Raw genomic sequence first — 20522 nt, 5'->3', positions numbered from 1 at the left:
AATGTTGTCCATTAATTATATTTAATGCCACTTGTATCCTGTTTAGAAATGTGTTGTCCTTTATGCCCTCCCAGGGTTTCTTAAAGGGTTTGAAAGTACCTTGTGTTTATTTTTGGATAATGTATATTTTGCATGTACCCCTATGTTTCCTAATAGGAGTTAGTAATGCAGCATGGAAAACAATTTATATATATTCAGGATACTGGAAATGAAGACTTTTAAATGTAACATTTCTGTAATTCTGATTTGCCATATTTTAACACTAATTTTAAAAAATGATTAAAAGCCATTTTGAAAGAATAGCCAGACTAGACACAGGCAGTAGACAGATTGAGATTTGAGGCTCAACTGTGCTGCTGTACAGAGATACATCTCTGCAAAGGGGAAAGGGAGGGAAGCTCTCTCTGTGAGTTAGAGACTGAGACCCCAGGACTGTGCCCAATAATTCTCTTCGAGTGGTGTGTTTGGGGGAGGGAAGGGAAGAGATCTGGGAAACATCAATTTTAGAGATGTGTGTTGGAAATTAAATGTGGTTTCCATCATTCCAACTTTGTAGTTTAACTTTAACAGTGCAATTTTATGTTAACAACATAAATCTATTTTAAAGACTTCTTTTTAGATGCTTTGAAATAATTATCAAGAGAAAGCTGCTTTTACTTTTTATTTTAAAAAATAAATCAAATGCATCAATATTCAGTTTGGTGTTTATTCATTTCCAGTAATTTCAATCTATAACCCATTTGTTATGTAGAAGTCATTGAGCAGACTAAGGTGGCTTACTGTTGACTTTGGTCCTGTTCTGCAGCTGAGCCCTTCAGAAGATGAGGAGAACACCTACTTGTATGATCTGGTGGTGACTGTGGCCCACATTTTAGATCCTCGGACTGGTGGCAGTCTTGTGGCTCATATTAAGGTTGGGGAAACATATCACCAGCGGAAGGAGGTACAGTATAATTTAGGTCCAAACATGTCTTGAAACTGGCATATTTTAGTGTCAATAGAGTGGTAATATCAGGAGTAAAAGAGTTCATGTACTGTGTTGAAAAACTTAGAATTTTGCCTATGAAATATTTTATATGCTTCACTTTTCAAAACCAAACTTTTGTAACAAACATTCGTATTCAAGGATTGCTATCAGTATAACTGAAAACATATTTCTAGAATCCATACATTAATAAACAGTGCTTCCCTGGTATAGTTTTTCTTCAAATCAGTCTGTAAATGCAAGATAACTTTCCAAATGCTCAAATGTTTCTTCTCTTCTCCCCCCCCCCCCCCCCCCAACATAGAAATTATTGCTATCAAAAAATGTGGCCAGTGTTTATTTTTACGGATGAGTACCTCGATTATTTGAGTCAGTAAGGTCGCCTTCCTTTTCTGTCACAATTGTTTTTGCTGCTGGATGTTTTCTACACCTGTAATGAGAGTGGTCAGTTCTAGTCTGCTATAAGTGATGCTGTAATCTTGACTGCTGTACTATGTTTTGTTAGAGGAAAAAAAAAATCAAGTTTAAGAAATGTAAAGCCTCGTAATATTGTAAAATGCATCATTTTAGGATCTTTGGCAGAACATGAATTGACCTTGTTGCAGCAGGTCCCGAAACTCCTGTTCCCTGTCCTCACAAAACACTGGACAGTGGAAGTAATCTCAGCACCTTATCGTATGAGATTTCAATGAGCAGAGATTGGGGGTTTGCCAAGTGGCAGTTGCCAATTTTAAAATGTGTGAGAACCTTTCCATTTTTACAAGTCGTAGGCTGGTATTTGGCAAGGTTCTACCAGTGAACCACCAGCACTTTAGACCATAGATTTTCAAACTGGGTCCCTGGACTCAAGTTTGCACCACAGCATCACTGAGGGCATCAGATTTCTATATTTGTTGACTTACTCTTACTATTTCTGTTGCTGTATACTAATAAAAACATTCTCTGCAATGATGGCACTGTTTTCCTTTGGGTAGCTGACGCTGTTTTTTGGAATTAGGACAGGGGCGCCTGGGAATGTGTTGGTATTTGCAAGGGTTCCCCAATGCAGAAATGTTTGAAAACTGCTGGTTTAAGCCAGGGTTTAACATCTGTATCTCATGCAGTATTTTTATGTTTCAGGGTGTCACTCACAAACAGTGGTATCTGTTTAATGACTTTCTCATAGAACCAATTGACAAGGTAATAAATGATTAGTAACTCATTTTTATCTTTTTAATTATGGTGTTTTGAAACCATTATGCTGGAGGGAGAGTTCTGCTGTCCACTATTTGTAGCAACATTTGAAAGGCGTTCTTCATATGTGTATTTGTAATTTTGCCCTAAGTACCGATCAGAAATCTTTCACTATGGCTGGTTATGTAAATACAGGTTACTCAAAATGATTCTTTGCCAAAGTAATGGAATGCAGGTTTGTACCATGGGTTCATGTATAACAAGCTCCCAATGTTAGTTGGCTGATTGGAGGTGGGAGGGGAAAGGGATTGAGGTCCAAAATGCTAGCAGCTTCCCAGACGGGAAGGGTCATTCAGGTCATTGTTGGACATCACCTAGCAGAAGGTTACAGAGCAATATTGGCTAGAGGTCTGTTAAGCTAACCTCTAAGACCAGAGCACCAGCACCTACCAAAGGGGAATATAAGGAGTGGAGAATTCTTTTTTAAATGGAGACCAGTAAGAATGTTTTGAAAATTGTTGAGATTAAGGTTTATTTAAACATTTGCATTTATTTTTTGCAGTGTGAAGCTGTACAGTTTGATTTGAGTTGGAAGATTCCGTGTATTCTGTATTACGCTAGACGGAATTTGAATTCCAAGTACGATTTAACCAGTAGGTAACATTTAATTCATAAATTGCTGACTCGAGATGAATAGGGTGATCTGAAAGAAGCCAAAATCTATTCCACCCTCAACAGTTTGGGCAGTGCTTTGCATGCTGCAGTTAGGTGGTTGTCCCCTAGCAGTATATATGTAAATGTGAAATGAACAATTGACCTCCTGTCCAGTAGTCATATAAGAAGGAGATGCTCCATGATGGCTCAGTGGGTAATGGCAGTGTAATACTGAGCTATTCAGACCAGAAAGATCCCAGGTTTGATACCCTGTCTGTGCTGAGTTCGCTGATATCAACTAGGGCAGTGGAAGGGAATGCCACAATTGGCTTCAGCACCTCTGGGCTAGAAAGCTGGAAAATCACCCAGGGTCCCTGCTGCTGATCACTATCCATCCATGAAGAATGACTACTTGGATGAGGTAAAGGAGGGCTGTCGGCCCGTACGGAATTGTGCTCAGTGCCTTCAAGAGAGAAAACTGGTGTGTGTGGGGTGGGGGAGGAGAGAGCACAGAGACTTTATAGCTGCATGCTCTAAATTAAGGCTACACCACCATCTTAGTTTTTAAAGAGAAGCTTTTATGCTTAAAATGTATTTTTCAATAGTTTTAGGTGCAAACAAATTCCATTGATAACTGTGGGTAGTTGCTGCTGCATTATGGAGTAATCCAGTTCATAACAGTTTTTTAACTTTCTGGTGTTTCCTGCGATTTGTTGTTGGTAGGACAACATAACTAGCTCCTTGTGCTCTGTTTTTCCACAGCATCGTTGGCTCATTCAACTAGCCACAGAATAATACTTAAAACATAGATGTGTATAAGGCAGCCGGAATGTGCTGCATCAGGAGAAGCAATTTTTATTTTACTAATTGCTTAAAAATTTGGTGTTAGTTGGATTTCTCTGCCAACAGCAGGTTTTGAACACATTGGAGGATTTTGTTCGTAAACTATTTAAAAGGGACTGTTTTATTGATATTTTTTAAATGATTCTTGTACTGTCATCTTTTTCCCATCCTGACTTTCTTTTTGTTGATCCCTCCTTTATTTAATAATATTACATAGAATTTACAGCACAGAAACAGGCCATTCAGCCCAACAGGTCTATTCCGGTGACCTGTTAAAAGTAGGGGTTTAGTTTTTCTGTTAAAACAATCAAATTTGTTTATTCTCTCTGTGCCTAATTTAGTCCAGTTGGCTAGATATAGGTTCCGAAAAAATGGCTGCAGTACTCCAGCTCATTGGGCTTGCTCTGTATACTATGCAGTTTTGCCTTGTGACTTATCCTTGGTTATTTCTTTGTGTGTTTCCCATAATATCTTTTGAATGAAATGCACCAGTAAATAATTCTTATATTTTGCTAAACAATAAATATCTATTAAGTATGTCCCAACCACTTAAATCAGCAATATCATCATTTGAATGGTGTGCAGGATTTGCTGCTCTATTCTTGATGTGTGGAGTATGAGGCAGTTATTTTGTAAGTGGGCAGAATGCTGGGGCCCTAAACCTGGCTGATTCGGTGGCACTGCCATTTTTTTCATTCCTGCATCCAACTTGGGGATTTTTCCCATATGGGAGAGTTGAATTGTCAATATGTTCTAATCTCCAGTGCATACACTGACCAGCTAATTACATGTCCGCTTTATCAGTAACCTTGAAATTATTTTCCCCCTTTCAGTAAAGAATCCAATTGAAGCAAGTGTTTTGCTGGCAGAGGCGTCTCTTGCTAGAAAGCAGCGAAAGTGTCATGCAACTTTCATCCCACTAATGCTGAATGAAATGCCCCAGCCCAGTGATTTAGTGGGCTTGGATGCAGAGTTCGTCACACTGAATCAGGTACGGATGTTAAACATTTTGGCAAAGGAAGCCAGTTTTTCAAACCTTCCTGGGGAAAGTGTCTTTCTTTTAAGTGTACAATTAATAACATTGTGTAATACACCAATTTTACCCAGAATTTTCACCCAACAATTTTTTTTATTGACCAGTTATTTGCCTTCCCTCACCCCCCTTCTCCCCCTCCCCCCAAGTCCACAAGATGGGATAGTGTGGGCATTGGATTTTTCCAGTAACTATTGGTGACACCAATCTACAATTGGGGAGTTACAGGCTCGTATAACTAAATAATGTGGTCTTTGTGGAAATGTTATACTGGTTCAGAAGGGGTACGCTTCTTTGGGGTTAAGGCGCATTGTCTGAGTGGAGTACAGGGAGCTTTACTACACATATGACCTGGAACTGCTTGATGGGTGGAAAATATTCCACTTCTGAGCACTGAGATTCCTTGTTTTGGTGAGTACACATAATGTTCCCAAGTGAAGTTAAATCAGATTTAAAAAAATATTTTAAGACAATTCATATTAATCAAACTAGTGCAGATTATGTGTATAATTGAGAGTGTGACTCTTTTTTGAAAGAAAATTAAAAATACAATAATCCCCTCTTAGTATGTAAATTTTGTGGTCATCTCTGAATGCTGCCCAAACTTAGATGGCACTTTTTATTTGCTGATGTCATATGGTTCATTTTGTTGCTCACAGGAAGAGGCAGAGCTGCGCAGTGATGGAACAAAATCCACCATCAAACCTAGCCAAATGTCAGTGGCCAGAATCACATGTGTGCGAGGTCAGGGACCAAATGAGGGTGTTCCCTTCATTGACGATTACATCTCCACACAGGAGCAGGTAATGTGATGAGCAGTGGTGCTGCTGATTGCTGTCGAATTTGGGTGACCTCTGTCTTGCAGTTGATCAAGTATACAGTTTATATTACTAATGTAAATCATTATAGAGTACTCAACTCAGTCTATTGTGAGACATTTTGGGCTCGATTTTACCGTCGGGTTTCCTGTGGGTTTCCAGCGGGGGGGGCCCCGAAAATCCCGATATCCAGTCACGTGACCGGATTGCGCCACGATCCCGCCCACTTCCGGGTTCCCCGATGACGTGCGGGGCTGCGTGCGTGGCCCCCGCTGGTGGGAATCCCGCAGGCAATTAAAGCCAGCGGGATGCCACTTGAGGTTATTTATTTCGCTTGTTCAGGTCATTAACTGACCTGATTAAGGGACTGTGTGTGATTTTGGAGAAACATGGGACTGTTTCACACACTGGGGGAAACAGTCCTAGTTGAACTGGACGTGTTGCAGCCGTCAGCCTGTGGCAGCTGCAAAGGTCCATTTCACAGGTGGTGGGGGGAGACCCTCACCCATTGCAGGAGGCCGCTCTGTCACTTGGGACAAAGTGTGGCCTCCACCACCCCCCTCCGGACGGTCAAAGTCACCAACCTGCACACTCACCCCGGGGTCCGGAGACATGTGCCTACCTTGCGGACCCCCTCAGATGTACATATTGCGGATGGGGGCCGCCGTAGCTGCAGTCATGACCCCCTCGGAGGGCGAACAGCATCACCAGCCTCGCCATCCACGCCGTCCACCTCTGACACGTGGAGCTCCACAACAGAGTGCTGTGACATATCCACCTGTACAGCAGGAGGGCGGGCTACCGCAGAGAGAGACGTGTCGCAGAGGGCACTACCCTCGCCACAGGGTCCCCGGACCTCTCCGAGCAGCAGTGCACACGGAGGCGCAGATTCACTCGACATGTAGTCATGGAGATCTGCAGGCTCTTTCATGCCGAGCTGCTCCTGGCTTGCCCCAGCACCATCTGCTTACCTGTCGCTGCCAAAGTCACCACTGCCCTCCACAACTTCTCCTCCGCATCCTTCCAGGGTGCAGCCGGGTACACCGCCGATGTCTCTCAGTCGTCTGCGCGAAAGAGCCCTGCAAATACACCTGCACCTACTCTGCAGTAACACAGTGGGTGGCATCAGTGGTGGATCCTCATAGTGATACCCAGGAGCGGGCATTATTGGACACAACAGACAGGATTTGCGGAGACATGGCAGTGGTGGTGCCAATATAATGTGTGATGTTTGTTGCTCTGAAATTCAATATAGGTAACACCCATGGCAAACCCTCAGACACCCTTGTGCATCCCCTTCATGCTCACGACACGTTTGCCTTACGCTGCCTACTGCACATATGTGATGCATGCCCTGTGGCTGCAGCACAGGTGGTGGCAGGTTGAGTGAGGCTGGCTGTGAGGGAGATGCACGAGAGGGTGAGTATGGGATAGAGCCATGAGATTGTATGAGGATTGGGTTGCATGTTAGTGGCGGGTGAGTAGGTGCAGGTAGGATGAGGATGGGGTTTGAGTGGGTATGAGGGGTGATGTGACAGAGTAGTGTTGGCGGTGCCGAAGGAGATGTGGGGTGGGGGCAGTGTTGTGGCAGACGGAGTGTAGGGGAAAGACTTCGTGTTCTCACTGTGGCTGACCTACTGCGGTCATTGGAGCGCCTCCTGCACTGTATGCAGGTGGGCGATATGTTGGTGGCGCAGGTGACCCCCTCTGCCACCTCGAGCCAGGCCTTCTTGGTGGCAGAGGCAGGCCGCTTCCTCCCGCCCGCCGGGTGGAAGATCTCTGTTCCCCCCCCCCCCCCCCTCCTCCTCACCCCATCTGATGATACCTGGGGTGAGGCATCATTAAACTGGGAGCAGCCTTCCCCCTGGGCTGCTCCATGCAGTAATGTGTTCTATTGGTTGCAGCATCTGTCAGTGGAGGACTGCCCCTTTAACTAGAGAGCCTCCAGCTGACAGATCGTACTGCGCATGCGCAGCCCGCCCGACGCGCAGACCAGCAGCGCGGACCCCGGAGGAGCAGGTAATTGGATCCCATTAGTGGATTGCCTGCTACGATCGCGCGGGCAACCCACTAATTTCACCGGGCGCGGAGACCACGCACCCGAAACCCAACCCGCCGGAAACCCGCAGGCCTGCTAAAATCAGGCCCTTTATTCTCAGTTCATTCCTGGGTTTTAAGTCCTCTGTGCTGGTATTCATTTCTCTTGGCTAAGCAGAGGGGCACCAAATGGAGATCAGGCATCCTACCATAGCAGGAGGGGAAATCCTGCCAGCTCAGTGTGGCACCAATGTAGACCTGGCAGCAGATTGGCCACCCACCCTTGGTGGTGGTGGGGGGAAGAAAGTATTTCTTTTGTTGGTTAAATGTTATTTAGATTCTAACTGTTTGGGGTGAAAATTATCTTGTGTGCTTATTTCACAAGTTTGTCTTTTTGAAAAAACACTAGGTTGTGGACTACCTGACTCAGTATTCTGGAATCAAACCTGGGGACCTTGATGCCAAAATCTCATCCAAGCACCTAACCACCTTGAAGTCAACGTACCTGAAACTGAGATTCCTCATTGATGTTGGAGTGAAGTTTGTGGGACACGGGCTGCAGAAGGACTTCAGAGTCATCAATCTTATGGTAGGTTTCAAAAGTTCACTTAAACAGAATACTTTGGATAAACCACCTGTAATAACACGCTGTAGTTGTGGAGACTTGCACCGTCTCCCTCACTTCCTATCACATCAAATCTTGCCATGTTGGTAGCTGGTCTCCTGGTTGTCATGACCATCTTTATGGCACTTCCAAAGGGAGTCGGTGGTGATAAGAACAGAGGTTAAGTGAGGAAATGTTCGATTTCAATTCGATACAGGATATTTTGTCATGGATGCTTAATTAGGATAAGCCTGGATTTATTCCTGGGCTGGCGGGGGAAGCCTGAGAGGATGCATTTAAAAAAAAACACTAGAATCACAGCACAGAAACAGGCCACTCATCCCATCAGTCTGTACTGACATTTTTCTCTACAAACCACCTTAGTCTAATCCTGCTCTCTTGCTTTTTCCCCATATTCTCTTTTTCAAGCAACTGTCTCATTCCCTTTTTTTAAAAAAAAGTTATGGACTCTGCTTCAACAACTGTTTGGGGCAGAGAATTCCACATTCTAAGATTTCTTTTTGCTAACCTTTTTAATTCTTTTTGTGATCATAAAGTTGATGCTCCCTTATTACCATCTCGCTGACCTCTCGTTCAACTATACAATGAAGTTCGCTTGTACCATTGCTACATGGCAGGCAGTGATTCTATGTGGCGTTCATAATGTACAGTCTAACCATTGCCAGTCCTTTCCAAATTGCGGCAAAAGCAGAACAAAGGAAACCATTGATCCTTGATAAATTCTGTCTGATTTGCTGCAGTGTATCCACAGTTTTAAAAAAAAACTACAAATGCTGGAAAGACAGCAGGTCTTCCAGCACCAAAAAGAAAAAAGATACAGATATAAAAATAAGTGCTTAAAAATGTTAATTTAATATCTCCAAAAGTGACAACAGATTAGAGTCATATTTTCAGCAGCATTTTGTTTTCTTCTAAGGGAGACCCCCTCTGTGTCCCCATAGTTTTTCCCCATAAAGATCTTCAAATACTGGGAGAGTGCTAACTGGTGATTTTTAGGGGGAACCCAACTGAAGTCAATCGCAAATGTGGAAGTTAGATGGGTTTCAGTATGAGCTGCATTGTTTTTGATAGAAGATACACAATGGGACTCGTGATGTACCAAATACTAAATTGCATAACTTTGTTTTGTTTCTGACAAGACTGTATTTATTGCCCATTCCTAGTTGCCCTGAGGGCTTTAAGAGTCAACCACAGGTGTAGTCACATGCAGGCCAGACTGGGTAGGGGTGGCTGGTTCCCTTCCCTGGAGGACATTAGTGAACCAGATGGGTTTTTACAATAGTCTGGCAGCTTTCATGGTCATTTTCTGGTGCTGACGCACAAATTGCCAAATTTATTGAATTCAGTTTCACAACTTGCCATGGTGGGATTTGAAATCATGATCTCTGGTTGCTAGTCCAGTACCAGAACCACTAGGCTACCGTAACTCCAAGACTGGAGTTATTTAAGCTGGATTCAGTGGCTGTTTATTTTTTGATGAACCACCAAGTCTCTTTATTTCTCTTATTTATAGAACATGTCTGTTTTGAGGGGTATTTTCTCCCCTCTCCCTCTCCCTCTCCCTCTCCCTCTCTTGAAGGTGCTGACTCATGTTGGGATTCATATGAGAGTCTCGACCGTAAGTATTGGCAACCTAATTGACTGGTGGGCAAATTGGACAGAGAGGCTTGATCCCGACCTAGACTTCCAGCAGGGATCATTAAGTGATAGTTGGGAGCGGGAGCCTTGTCACTTAATCTTCGCTAGCACAGAGGTGCTGAGGATAACTGTAGTGCCCTTATCGCCATCCCAGCTGAGATTATTGAACTATCACACATTGCAGTGCATTTAGCAACTGAGCCATTATGATTTTTTTTTGGAAAAGGGGGCCTTTTTTTTTAAAAAAAGAAAAAAGGTGGAGAAAACATAATGGGGCCAATTTTCCAAGTGACTATTGCCAATGGGTGAGGTTCCCTGTTGGCAGCATCTACTTGGAAAATTAGCCCTAATGGTGTTATTCTGTGGGACTTAATATGGCAGGAAGCTGCTGTGTTCTGTGTGATAGAGTTGCTGTCTGTGATGTCCGTTCAGTGTGATACGGGCTGGCTGTGGTACACGTTGTAGAAACCAGCAGCCAAATTTGCATTAATATTGCAATGATCATAATCTTCAGAAATAAAAGCACTGGTGTGAGCAAAGATTAAAGAAACATAAGCAATATAAATTTCTGGCATGAGGGAAGATGGTTTAATAGATTGCTATCACTGGGTTATACATATGGCATCAGATCTACTGTGTGATTTCAGGAGTAAAAAGGGCAACTTTCACAAATATTCTACCACGTCTGTTCAGTGTGACGTAAATGTGCATGCTGCACAATCCCAAGGAAATGTTCAGTGAGTTGGTTTTTATAAATTTCAGTTTTGGACTAATGTATTTCTCTCCCCATTTCCATCTTCAGATTCCAAAGGAGCAGGTGATAGACACTGTGTATTTATTTCACATGCCTCGGAAGAGGATGATTTCGCTGCGTTTTCTTGCATGGTATTTTCTAGGTTTGTATTTGTTACAGTTTAAGATTTTTAACTTTTGTTAATGTCAGTCGATGTGTGTCATTCCAAACGCCCCCTGTAATCAGTCGCGGTTCACCACTTGCGGTGAGCTACGTTGATAACATTGCTGCCTGCATTGAGGTAGCTGAATCATGTGACATCATCAATTCTGCTATTGCATGAAGCACACATGGAACCATCTGTAGGAGAAAATGTACTCCCCAGTAGTTCAGCTGGGTAAGGCCATTGTTAGTAAGATTGCTGCCTGCTGAGCCCTGTTGACCTGGAAGGTCCCATCCCTGGTCTATGTTGAGTTAGCTGATCTCAGCTGGGGCAGCAATAGGGGCATCACAATTGGCCTTGGTGCACCTGGAATAGCTAGGGGGAAAGCAGCCAGGGTTCCTACTCCTGATCACTATCCAGCATCCTATCCTGGAAAGTGCACGTTGAGGGAGGACAGGATCAGGCTCGGCTGTGATGCTCTCCACAGTCAAATAGCCTGCTGATACTCGCCATTTAGGCTCATTTGAAAAATGACCACTTGGCTAAAGGGAACCGGTGCCAGGGCCCAGCAAGAAGTCAGTGCCTGCAGGAGAGGAGGGGAAAAATTTGGCAAGAAAATATATATAGTGAGGAGCTGGTAGTGAGGAAGTTCTGCAAAACCTTTATAAATCACTGGTTAGGCTTCAGCTGGAATATTGTGTCCAATTCTGGGCACCACACTTTAGGAAGGATGTCAAGGACGTGGAGAGGGTGCAGAAGAGATTTACTAGAATGGTTCCAGGGATGAGGGACTTCAGTTTTGTGGAGAGACTGGAGAAGCTGGGATTGTTCTCCTTCGAGCAGAGAAGGTTAAGGGGAGATTTGATAGAGGTGTTCAAAATTATGAACGGTTTTGATAGAGTAAATAAGGAGAAACTGTTTCCATTGGCAGGAGGGTCGGTAACCAGAGGACACAGATTTAAGATAATTGGCAAAAGAACCAGAGGGGAGATGAGAGAATTTTTTTTACACAGCGAGTTGTGATGATCTGGAATGCGCTACCTGAAAGGGTGGTGGAAGCAGATTCAATAGTAACTTTCAAAAGGGAATTGGATAAATGCTTGAAAAGGAAAAATTTGCAGGGCTATGGGGAAAGAGCAGGGGGGAGAGGCACTAATTGAATAGCTCTTTTAAAGAGCCGGCAGAGATACAATGGGCCGAATGGCCTCCTGTGCTGTAAGAGTCTATGATTCTATCTCTATTAATTATAGTTTCCCATCTCTGACATGAATTCTATCAAAGCTTGGGTTTTGATGCTGTTACACTCCATCTCGAAGTAGATTTATTTGTTTTCGTTTTCCTCTCTTCCATTTAAATCTGGAGAGACTCATTGACTTCTTGTACTGTTTCACTTCTCTGACAGAACTCAAAATTCAGGGTGAAACGCACGACAGTATAGAGGATGCTCGCACAGCGCTGCAGCTGTATCGCAAGTACCTGGAATTGACCAAGCACGGCATAGATGTGGATGAATTCCGGAAAATACTGAAAGGCCTTTACGAGAAAGGCAGAAAGATGGACTGGAAAGTACCAGAGCCTGAGGGAGAGGTGCAGAATAGTCCCAAAAGTAAAGTACCTTTTTTATTTCCTTTTTTGTTGTGACGGCATTTCATTGCTTAAAGTTAACATGTAAAATTTTATCCTTATCAAAAAATTGCTGTATTGTACCGAACTGCAGCCTTGAAAGGTGGATTCCTTTTAAAATCAGACCATTAGGGAACTGGATGTACACTGGCCTTCACCTCCAGCCCAGATGGATGAGATGAAAACCTCTGTCTGCTGGTTGTTACAATCCTACATGAAGTGAATTTGGTAGTCTGAATCCAGTTCCCGGCTGGCAGAGGCCCACAGCACAAAACTGTCCGTAATTCAGCACTAATTGGCAATCTCACTGAGTCTACAAGATGGTTGGTGTGAGAAATGGAAAAATGTCATGTTGGTACAGTAGGGGGTGCTTTTCTGAGGTTGAGGGACTTTTATTCTGTGTTTAATCATGCTATACCTGGCCCCAAATGCTCCATGGCTTTGCCTTACTCCATCTCTGCTCCTCTGACACCAGCCTACTCCTCATCCTCCGTTCCATTATCAACGGCTGCTCTGTCAGCTGTCCTGCCCTTGCCCTCTGAGAGTCTCTCCCTAAATCCCTCTATCTTGCCATGTTCCTCTTAGCTTTCAAAAGCCCCCCTAAAAACTCTTCTCTTTGCTTTCCTTTTTTGCTTTACTCTTTTTTTTCTCCTCCCTGTTTGGCGTCCACTTTTTCCATCCTTTGTAAAAACCCTTCAAGGCGTCTTTCTGTATGCTAGAGAAATGTACATTGTTAATGCTGACACTGCATGCACAGAATGGAAAATGTTCCCTTTCCCAGCACTAACATCCCTCACCTTGATGAGCAAAAAAATGAAACTATTCAAACTTGATCTTAATTTGAATAACCATTTTGTTTGAGCAGTAAGTGCTGTTAACCTCACCCTCAAGATGTTTCCAAGCCCAACAGTTTAACTAAACGGCAAAGAATTTCTGTAGTTGCAGATGCACGCCTGGGTTCATCATATCTGCTGAGATGAATCCATCCATCTTGCACTGTAACTGTTTTGAGCTAGTTCCCTCAACAAGACCAAGAGTACTCATTGAATATAAATATTCCAAAGGTTTTTTTTAAAAGTATTATGATACTGAGGAGCTCTCCTTTTAATCCTTACCCGTGTGTAAATCTGTGTTCTATACTTTCAACAAAAAGCTCATGGTAAATACAAGCTGCACAATGGGCAATCTGTAGGTTCTGAAGATAAGCCAAGAATATCAGCCCATGTCACTCTCAGGTTCCACACGTGATTCATTCCTTATTAAACAATCGTATCAAACTTGTACATTACTTTTTGTTCATTAAGGAACTCATTCCACCCCTTACTCTGTCTCTTCCCCCCCCCCCCCCCCCAATCAAAGAAAAGCATAAGCTTGAAGCAAAACACTTCAAGGTTTGATAATGTGCTGATTGAGGCATTTATTGCCCTGGCTGTAGTTCATACTGGCCATAAACCACCTAGAGTGACCTTTCATAGTTCCTATTTTGTGTAGTTAGTAAAGGTTATTAACTGTGTCGAATGTTCCATAAATTAAGAATATAGAATTTTGCAGAAACTTTGATAGGTTGTTCACAAACAATGCAATTTACATTTGGCCATTGAGGCTGATTGCAAGCATAGTGATGTCATGGGTTGTCATGTGATTAACAGCTAGCTTTACAGAGATGGTCGTTCTCTTGTGTGAGTCAGAAGGTTGTGGGTTCAAGCCCTGCTCCAGGACTCAAGCTCTCCCAGTGTCCTAGCCAACATTCTTCCAATCCCCTTACCTGGTTATTCATCTTATTTGTTGTTTATGGGACCTTGCGGTGCGCAAATCGGCTGCTGCATTTGCCTGCACAACAATGACCGCACTTCAAAAGAAATCTATTGGCTGTGAAGTGCTATGGGACGCCCTGAGGATGTGAAAAGGCGCTATGTAAATGCAAGTTCACTCATTCTTTGGTTAAGCATCTTTTGTTTCCAAAACGTAAACTAAGTTTTTAAAACCATCCTGTTTCCATTTCTGAAGTACCCCCATGCCAGCACCGTATTCAGCTGAAAGGATTGGCTTCCTGGCTTACACCAACGTTACTGTGTGGCCACTCCACACAGGTGTGTAGGAATGCTTGGAGTGATTCCCTCACTTCCTGCGGGAAAGCAGCTGGCCTGTTCTCCAGGCCTCAAAGTTGTAATGTGATTCAGATTAGGAATGCTACATGCAATGAATCACTGGTTAATATACATCTGAATCTGGCTTTGAATCCACCTAGGACTGATGGAATGAGAATCTCCATTGTGATAGCTGCAGTGAAATGAGTTTGGGCCGTCTCAACTTGCCTTCTTGCAGGTCCACAGGACAGAACTAGCCATAGTTGGAACTTAAATTGCCAGTCCTACCCAGAGAGAGACACCGGTGGCTGGTATGGGCAATGGAGATTTCACATTGGTGCATTTTTGGCGCAAAGTAGAGGGAGCTCTACCCTGCTTAATGCTGTCTGGGTATAAAAAGTGGAAACATGTTCCATTCCCCAGTATATCTCTCACCCTGATGAGCGCAAAACATTGCAATCAGCTTTACACGTTTCTCATTAACTACAGTGAGTTGATGAGGGTTAATCTTGATGGTTTTTTTAATGCAGCTTCTACACTTTCAAGCTTCTCTCTTTTTTCTTAAATTAGGCACCCAATTTTCCCACCTCTGATGGGTTTATAATGTGAAGAAACATGAATGAACTATCTAATCTAATGAGGAGCGAATCCTGCAGCATTTGAGGGGGAAAAACAATTTGTATTTTTAACAGATTCCGGAAGAAATCTGTTTCTAAATGGAGACTGCATGGAGTGGTGCTTGACCTGTCGCAGTATTAAATTATACCACCAAAGAAAACTGATCTGACTGGATGAAGAATGGGAAGGAAAGTCAGATTGTTTGGGGGAGAAAAAGAACAATAACAAGTCACTTGTAGTAAAATGGAAACAGAGAAGTGTTGTGATATTAAAAACAGAAAATGCTGGAAACACTCAGCAGGTCAGGCAACATCTGTGGAGAGAGAAACAGATTTAACGTCTCAGGTCGATCACTGTTGTGATTGCGCTCGTCACTGTTGAGGAACTCCAAGGCTCCCAGATCTCCAGAGGCTTCTTGACAAACGTTACGTGCTTTTTAAAAAATTCATGTTTTTCCCTCAGTTTTCTTAAGCCCTTTCCTTCACTGTCTTGCTCTCTCTCCTTTAAAAACTAATGCGCCCCCGCCCCTCCCAGAGCTGTGCTCATAGGACAGAATAACTTCTCTCTGAAGATGAAGGCAGAATGCTTGATCCAGAAAGCCCAGACGCGGTTGGCAGACTTCGAGGTTTTGGCTGCTCTGAGATTGAATGAAAATCTTTAAAATGCCCGTGTCGTCCAGTATTTGCCTGTTGCAGGAAAAAAAGTGGAGAAAATACATAGGGTTTATAAACACGATGATGGTAACATTGTCATGCATTGCCATCAGATTTCACACACATCTATTATTATTCAGTAAAATCATTGCTTTGCAAGAAATGGTGGCCTTCCCTAGTGTAGAGATCGTGTTTGAAATACTGTCATGTTGAATGAGGTATACCACATTGATTTTAACAGTTCAACCAAATCTTTTAGATTGTTTTATTAAACAATCAGGATATGGGAATGATGTCATGATGATACCCTCACCATGGTAACAGTCCACGCTATTCCGAGATTGTATTTATGGCCTCCTTTTACTCTTTTGCCCCCCTCCCAGATAGCCAGCACAATGATGTAGGGTCTTCAGCCGCCACACTGCCGAGGTTCCCGAACTTTCAGGCCTTTTAAAATTATAAATGGGGCCTTTTTGAGCTTACAAATAATCTCCAAATGGCTAACAATCTTTATTACAGTATTTTACATATACCTGTACATATAGTGCGAGACCCTATCAATATTCGGCATTGTTACATATGTACCTGCATTGGAAGGAAACACATTTGCAGTTCCTATCATTATAAAATTGGAAGCTCTTTTTAAAAGTTCAGTTGAAAAACTCTGGTCTACCTTTGTTTTCTGAAGATAATAAAAAAACTTTATTTTTTAAAGAAATTCCTGGTCTGGCTCTTTATTTCTTTATTAATGTTAGTTTTTCATAATTCTACATCCTGCTGTAAGTAAAAACATTTACCGTGATTGAGCCAAGGGTGCACTTGCAGGGAAAAATCGAGGTTTCCAATCTGTTATTTGACCTGTCTGGCCCAGTTCATGTATCTATTGAAAATAAATAACTGGACTATTCAAAAAAAAAAGTGAATGCAAACAAGTGTGCACATAAACTGCCGTCGGTGTCTGGAATCGGGATTCTTATCTTGGGAATGCAAACTGCTTTTGAGAGTAGGAATTGGTAAAATATTTGACAAGGTTATGGAATTGTGTGCAATACTAAACCTGAAAATTGTTCATCAAGAAAACATTGACACTAAATATGTATGGGATTTGATGTAAACGTAAGTATCTTAAAATAGGCATACTCCTTTCAACTGCGAGGCTCCTGCATCAAAACATAATCTTTGTAAATCAAAAGGTGCAAAAATAACCAGTAAATGTATAAGTATTGATAACATAGGCAGCCCATACTTGCGCACTTCACTGGATTGGGGAGGTGCCTAGTGGAAGCCAGGCACTTTTGTAAGAAGAAAACAAAAATACGCCGCCTGCTGCTCTTGCATATCTTGTAATGTTTACAGAGTGGCATGATACTGACAAGGCCATATTTATTGCCCGTCTCTTGTTGCCGTGAGAAGGTGACGGTGGGTCTTCTCCCTGAACCGCTGTAGTCAATGTGGTGATGTTGCTCCCACAATTGTGCTAGGTAGGGAATTCCAGGATATTGATCCAGCAACGACTTTAAAACTCACTTCTTACACTTTGAAACATGCTGCAGTTTCAAACTGGCCTAACTTCTCTGCTGGTCAGCATAATCTTAAAACTAGAACTTTTTTGAAGTTCACCTGAAGTGCTCGCCCAGGAAACTCTCCTTCGGGTAAGCGTGTTTCCCGCAGAAATACAATCCAAATCCCTTTGAAGTTGAATTCCAAAGTTCTGCATTTCCTTTATGCATATTAAATGTATAGCCAACCTTTGACAAAGGCATATCATGCTCATGATATATTGTGAAATCTGTGGCCATTTAACCTAATTAGAACATTGGACTTCATATACTTTCCCTAACAAATCGCAGCTTGTGAAGGCTACTGCAGCCAGCATGTCTGGTCCCTGAGCTTGTGGTTCTATCTTCGAGAAATACCCTGTGTGCTCCAGGCTTGTTAACCCTCGCATGCTGCAACACAAGTTAAAAATTCAACACTGAGAAAAAAAAATGTTTTTGTGACAGAGCAGTATGCAATTTTTGGATGGACTTGCGTTTTAAAGAGTTAAGTGTTGATGAGGGGAGAAGGAAGTGTTCGACACAAAAGCAGAAATTGATCTCTTTAGAGGTAGCTTTGGCCATGGTATTTGGAAGTGCTGCCTGAATTCCTTGTCTTGTTTCAGTACGCCTATTCAAACACATGGAAAATGCCAAAAGTACCTAATTCTTAAAATAGCCTGATAAGAGAGTAAGGGCAAAACTCATGATTCTTTCAATTTATTGCACAGAAAGCAGCACATGATGTTGCACATACTGCAAACATTGCTTAGTTTAGAGATGTTTTCACTGCTCGCAGCATGAAACCTTCCCGTCACAATTTCAGCATTTTGGGTGCGGTTCTTTCCAGAGTGTCGCTGTTATTCTTCCATTGCATTTAGTGCTCTCTTGCTCTCAGTTCCTCATTTAACTGGGTGGTAGTGTGCCAGTTGGGTATGTGGTACTCTATATGTATGGCCAAGCCAGCACTAATGTCTTCTTCTCCACCCAATTATTAAAATGTTGCTGCTTTATGATGAGTTGCTGCCACTCCACTCCCAGGATTTGCATTAGGCATCTTTTAGCAGTCGTACTTTTTCTTTCTCCTGCCACCTATCCCGTTCCACCAGTGCACTGAGATTATGTCGCTATTGTACAGATCATCATTTTTTTCTGTTGGACCCAGATGAGGTGACTCAAAGCAGCTATGGTTTTACCTGGTCTGTTGATTTCATTCAGTAAGTCTCTTGTAAGATTATGGTGTTGACTTACTGCCTGCTAATTTGTCAATGAGTTTCTCTCGCTCCTGGTTTAAGCTTGACCATTACTTTCCAGTTCTTCAAATATCATTAGTTGGCTATCATGGCCTAGGTCTTCATATCCATTTTGTCAGTTATTCATGCAGTTAAATTCATGAGGTTGCACATATGTAAATATATGTGACATCTTCACACTTGGATGCTTTTTGAACGATTTCCACATCATTCTCCATTAACTTGTTTCATAGAGGAATTTTCACATTTTTGTTGTGTTTGCAGAATTTTGTGAATTGATGGATGTCCTACAGTTCCTTCATTCTTTTGTTCTTTAGCAGGAGTTTTATACTCTGATCTGCAAGTTGTGATCTTCCCCCATTCTCATACTGCATTCAAAGCTCCATCCACAGACCAGGCTTTAGTTCTTTGACAGGCAGTCAGGAGTGTAGATTGTGCTCACACAGCAAAGGAAACGTCAACATTAAACACACTTTATCAAGTTATGATTGGAGTAGAGGACGTTTCTCCCTCGTGACTTATAAACCGCCTCTAAATTGCTTTCCCCCTGCAGCTGACCAGTCTAGAATAGGTGCATGGAGGGTTTTTTAAAAAACTAAGAGCATGATGTGAATCATGATCAGATGAGACCAACATTGGGTTTTAAATGGTTGATTGTAGATGAGTGCCACAATTTTGGGATTCTGGGAAAGAATGAGTAGGACATGTGAGGATACAGAGAGAAGGAGACTTATACTCAGAATAAGGAAGACAAGCAAAAGCTGAATAATTGTTTTGTATCTGTTATCCATCTCATTAGTTGATAACCCTGTCCGTTAAACATATTGGACCAATGTATATGACATCAAACATTTATTATTTAAGTAAAGGATTTACATTACTGGAGGAGTTAGAGAAAAAAAAGTTGGTATGCTAGATTTTAAAATTGTATGATGGAATAGAATTGACCCCAAATCATTATGAATTGTTCAGATAAGTGACATGCCTGTGCTTTTAATTCCCAAATTTCCATAACCATGTTGTATAGAGTTTCACCTTAAGCTGTGGCAGTCCACCTCTTATTTAAAGAAATCCAGGGATTTACAGCAATGCTAAAATATTACAAGATGTGGAGATGCCGGTGATGGACTGGGGTGGACAAATGTAAGGAATCTTACAACACCAGGTTATAGTCCAACAGTTTTATTTGAAAATCACAAGCTTTCGGAGGCTTTCTCCTTCGTCAGGTGAGTGTCGAGATTCATTGAAAATGACCGCATATATAGTCATAGAACAATGCCTGGTGATTACAGATAATCTTTCCAACTGCCCGTTATCAAGGCCATCAAATAAATTGAATAGTGTTCAGACAGAGAAACCTTAGATACCAGACAACTGAATATACAAACGGCCAGAACCAAAGACAGAGAGGGAGGGAGAGAGAGAGAGAGAAACATCCGAAAGGAAGAGAAAGAGAGAATGACCAGTTGTATTAAAAACAGATAACTTTTTTTTCCCCCCTGGTGGGGTTACGTGTTGCGCGACATGAACCCAAGATCCCGGTTGAGGCCGTCCTCATGGGTGCGGAACTTGGCTATCAATTTCTGCTCGACGATTTTGCGTTGTCGTGTGTCTCGAAGGCCGCCTTGGAGAACGCTTACCCGAAGATCGATGGCTGAATGTCCTTGACTGCTGACGTGTTCCCCGACTGGGAGGGAACCCTCCTGTCTGCGATTGTTGCGCGGTGTCCGTTCATCCGTTGTCGCAGTGTCTGCGTGGTCTCGCCAATGTACCATGCTCCGGAGCATCCTTTCCTGCAACGTATGAGGTAGACAACGTTGGCCGAGTCACAGGAGTATGAACCATGCACCTGGTGGGTGGTGTCCTCTCGTGTGATGGTGGTATCTGTGTCGATGATCTGGCACGTCTTGCAGAGGTTGCCGTGGCAGGGTTGTGTGGTGTCGTGGACACTGTTCTCCTGAAAGCTGGGTAATTTGCTGCGAACGATGGTCTGTTTGAGGTTGGGTGGCTGTTTGAAGGCGAGTAGTGGAGGCAGGGGGATGGCCTCATCG

The 20522-nt window shown here is 42.7% G+C and overlaps 1 protein-coding gene across 3 annotated transcripts in view; it reads left to right on the top strand.

Moving 5' to 3' along the window:
• Positions 1–20522, top strand: part of pan2 (poly(A) specific ribonuclease subunit PAN2) — an 82129-nt gene that overhangs the window by 28926 nt on the left and 32681 nt on the right. For 2 of the 3 annotated variants that reach the window (XM_067976473.1, XM_067976471.1), the window contains exons 15-22: positions 806–943; positions 2105–2164; positions 2721–2811; positions 4489–4646; positions 5348–5491; positions 7953–8132; positions 10609–10702; positions 12105–12308. In XM_067976473.1, the coding sequence (XP_067832574.1) occupies positions 806–943; positions 2105–2164; positions 2721–2811; positions 4489–4646; positions 5348–5491; positions 7953–8132; positions 10609–10702; positions 12105–12308 (1069 nt within the window). Of the gene's footprint in view, positions 1–805; positions 944–2104; positions 2165–2720; positions 2812–4488; positions 4647–5347; positions 5492–7952; positions 8133–10608; positions 10703–12104; positions 12309–14982; positions 16402–20522 lie in introns of those variants that run through there. The other variant, XM_067976472.1, reaches the window with a different exon arrangement.

The sequence above is a fragment of the Heptranchias perlo genome, chromosome X (assembly GCF_035084215.1).
Source record: "Heptranchias perlo isolate sHepPer1 chromosome X, sHepPer1.hap1, whole genome shotgun sequence".
Taxonomy (NCBI): Eukaryota; Metazoa; Chordata; class Chondrichthyes; order Hexanchiformes; family Hexanchidae; genus Heptranchias; species Heptranchias perlo.
Note: the sequence above shows the minus strand (reverse complement) of the source record. Positions and strands in the feature narration are given on the sequence as shown.